General features: G+C 35.9%; 1 protein-coding gene across 1 annotated transcript in view; it reads left to right on the forward strand.

Annotated features, from left to right (window-relative positions):
* Nucleotides 1-3867, forward strand: part of LOC107678264 (ATP-binding cassette sub-family A member 3-like) — a 62649-nt gene that overhangs the window by 44603 nt on the left and 14179 nt on the right. Inside the window, exons 14-15 of the mRNA XM_016473472.1 lie at nucleotides 1917-2015; nucleotides 3261-3459. Of these exons, the coding sequence (XP_016328958.1) occupies nucleotides 1917-2015; nucleotides 3261-3459 (298 nt within the window). The remainder of the gene's footprint in view (nucleotides 1-1916; nucleotides 2016-3260; nucleotides 3460-3867) is intronic.

The raw sequence follows: 3867 nt of genomic DNA on the forward strand, positions 1-3867 counted from the left end.
TTTTGTAGGGTGCCACAAGTTTGTTAAAATTTCCAAAGGGTGCCGCGACTGAAAAAAGGTTGGGAAACACTGCTCTAAACCACCGTCAGTGAGAGACAAACATCCTAAAAGCATTCTTAAAAGAAATGGTTCATCTCAAAAGTAAAATCATATTATTTTTAATTATGCATATGTTCCTCAAAGTTTACAAAATATTTGAATGGAATTAGGGTTGTTTACTAGAACAAAAACTATATACAAATTTGCTGAAATAAAATAAACATTAACTGAAATAAAATATATATAATATATAAAATATATGTAATAAAACATATATAATAAAAATGTAAGCTTATTTTATTTAAAAATATTAACAAAAACTGTAACAGTATCATTGATACAAAAATAACATTGCATTGAATTCAAAAGTGTTTTATAAAGTGTCAAGCTCCAAAAAAGGACAAAATGTACCATAAACATATCATAAAAAAGGTTTACAACACTATCAACTATTTTACAATACTATCACAGACTTCTAATATAGCTTATTAATAATACACAGTGGAGATCAAAATGAGAGAACAACCTACAATTTCCTAAATTTCAAGGCCACTGCTTAATCCTATTTGAAGTTATTCTAACAGGAGTAGAAGGACAGTTTTTTAAGCATATTTCATAAATTAATTGTATTCTGAAGCATAGTATAAAAACTTAAATTAGATATTTGAAAAAGAACTCTGATCAAAATTAGAGAACACTTATAGATGCCTCCAAGTTATTGGCGTTAATCAGGCACCTGGTGCTAATTTCATTAATTATATGACAAACCCTAATTAACTGGAAACATTCCTCTAATTTGGATGGCGGGCCGCTCTAAAGTGACTGAAAGTCTGTGACAGGAGGTGGTCCAGATGAAGGCCAAAGAGAGTGACACTTTCAGCCACTGCAAGAGAAGCTGGTCGTTCCAAATCTGAGATTTCTCAAATATTGCAGCTTTACAATGACACCAATTAATTCAAGTCCCCCAAAAAGGATGTGGAATTGCTCACCAGTTGAACACTGAACAGGGTAAAGATCTGTTTAAGAGAAGTCGGACTGAAAGCGCAGTCTGCAGCGACCAAGCCTCTCATCAGCAGAAAGAATCAAAAGGCTAGACTCACCTTTGCTGAGGAGCATGTTGTGTGGAGAGAGGAGAACTGGTAAAAAGTTCACTTTAGTGATGAGAGCAAGTTTATTTTATTTGGGTCAGATGGGAAACGGTGTCAAACTGAGGAAAGACTGAAGCTCAAGTGTGTAAAGAAGTCAGTGAAAAGGTGGAGGAGGAAGTGTCATGGTTTGGGGGATGTTTTCTGCAGAAGGAGTTGGGCCTCTTATACAGATACATGGCAGGGTTAATGCAAATGTTTATCGGAACCTCCTTCAACAACATGCAGTACCTTCCCTGCAAGCAGCTCACAATCAGCCTGCAATTTTCATGCAAGGCAAAACTCCCGTCACACAGCAGAACGGGTAAAGCAGTTCCTTGAAGCGGAAAACATTGAAATAATGAAATGGCCGGCCCAGAGTCCTGATCTAAACCCAACTGAAAATCTCTGGAAAATCCTTGGCGACAAAGTTATGGCTAAGAAACCCACTATAGTCACCGAACTGTGGAAGAGACAAGAAGAAGTGAGGATGAAGCGATGAAGATTAACAATATTTCAGAAAAAATCAAGTATTTATAGATTGTTCTCTAATTTTGATCTCCACTGTACTTCATACAAGTTTTGAGTGACATTAGAATAAGTTTTGTTTTTGATTTTTTGTTGAACTGTTAAAAATGACAAAGAATAAACATGGATGGATTTGTCAGAAGTGATTTCTTTTCATGCTCAGTAGTTGGAGCAGGTATTGATTTTCATGCGTGTTCAGGTTTGAGTTTGTACTGTTCTCTGCAGGTTTGAGCTGCTGTTTGCTGAGCTGGAGATGAATCGAGACGAGTTGGGCATCGCCAGCTACGGGGCGTCTGTTACCACCATGGAGGAGGTTTTTCTCAGGTATTTGCGCACAAGACCACAAATAATCAAGAATCTCTAATGATATTGTGGGCTGATTTTCCCACCAGGTCCCACAGAGTTTTATTTTTTTCCTAGCTGTATTATTAATACTATTACTATACTATTATACTATACTATAATAGTATTTAATAACTATTTTATTTTATTAAATTTTTTATTTTTAAATTTTCATTTAAATTTTAGTGTAAATTAAATTATTTAGTGTATTATTAAATATTTAGTAATTTTGTTGTGGCTTTATCATTTTTAGTATTTTTAAAGCTATATTTCTATATAGCTTACATTTATTTATTTTTTTATTTAATTTTAGTGATTTTGTCACTTCAACTTCAACTTATTTCAGTTAGTTGCCAAGGCATCTCTAATTCTCTAAGTTTTTCATCAAATTTAAATTTTTAATTTCAGTGTTATTTCATTTGGCAAAAATTATTTTTAATAGTTTTAGTTTTAATTACCAATAACAACACTGTCTCGCTCTCCTTTTAAATCTCATAATCACTCCAAAGTTGTGTATTCTTTTCAATAATGTCACAAACAAAGGGAAATGCATTAATATTAGCATAAATTAAGTCACGCAGCACAGATGATGGCTTTTCATGTTTACATATCAATACCTATAAACTACATTAGCATGTTTGCTGAAATGTAAAAAGCTTGAAATTTAAGTGAAAATGTGTTGCTAGAAAAAATGTAATTTTGTAAACCGTATGTTCCCTGAGAAAGACCACACCTAAAATCACGCTACAGATTTTAAATGCTCTTTCAGAGCTTCCCAGTTCGCCTGGGAGCACTTTAGTGACTCAGAAGAACCGATTCGTTAAAAAAAAGGACTTCTCAACCCTACAGGGAACTGAGAAGTATGATTTTGCAGGACTAAATGACAGATCTCTGCTCTGAAAACACACCCTGCAGAAACGTGCTCAGTTCTCTAGTGTCATTCACAAGAGCATGCTTAACCACTGCTCCTTTTTTCATCTCCAAAACATTTTTGCTAATGGTTTTGGGGAGCTCAAGTGCAGTCTTAAGTCTTCTGTCCTACTTTAAATGGCCATGAGCTGTAGGACGGGGCGCAGATTGACAGCTTCAGTGCTGCTATCCCTCCTTCAGCGTCATTTCTCTGAACCCTTCTACATTTTACACGCCCAGCTGTGTCCCAGTAACGGCCACTTGCTTTCATGCAGATCCTCATGTATGTGTCATCTTTTATGTAACTCATGCTCTCAGGGTCGGGAAGCTCGTGGACTCCAGTCTGGATATTCAGGCCATCCAGCTTCCTGCTCTGCAGTACCAGCATGAACGGCGGTCACATGACTGGACCATGGATGACTCCAGCAGCATCAGTGGCATGACAGACGTGACGGATTTCACGGACAGCGGCACTATGATCTCAGAGGACGGCTCCAACATCAAACTCAACACTGGGGTCAGTGACTTCAGCGCTTCTCACGGAAAACTTAATGTGCTTTCAGAAATGAGGTGCTATTAAGTAGTCGAACTAAAACAGCTGAAGAAAACCCCTACTGTACTGACTGAGATTGAAAGATTCAGAATATTATAGAGGCTTGTGGACTCTTTTGACTTGGCATCCTGACAACGACTTATATAGACAAGCACTATTCACATGGTCATAAATATTATCATGTATATTTAGTATATTATTTCTCTAGCACCTCTAAATGCCACTGTAAGTTTTCCTGTATGTAAGAATGTCAAAATAGGGCTTGATTTAATTTTCAACTTGTTGAAAATTACCTTCATAAAATGTTGTTCATCCATCTCACTAGGTCAAATTAAATGTTAATAGTGAATGTTTCATATATATATATATATA

The sequence above is a fragment of the Sinocyclocheilus anshuiensis genome, unplaced genomic scaffold (assembly GCF_001515605.1).
Source record: "Sinocyclocheilus anshuiensis isolate Anshui unplaced genomic scaffold, SAMN03320099.WGS_v1.1 scaffold1764, whole genome shotgun sequence".
Taxonomy (NCBI): Eukaryota; Metazoa; Chordata; class Actinopteri; order Cypriniformes; family Cyprinidae; genus Sinocyclocheilus; species Sinocyclocheilus anshuiensis.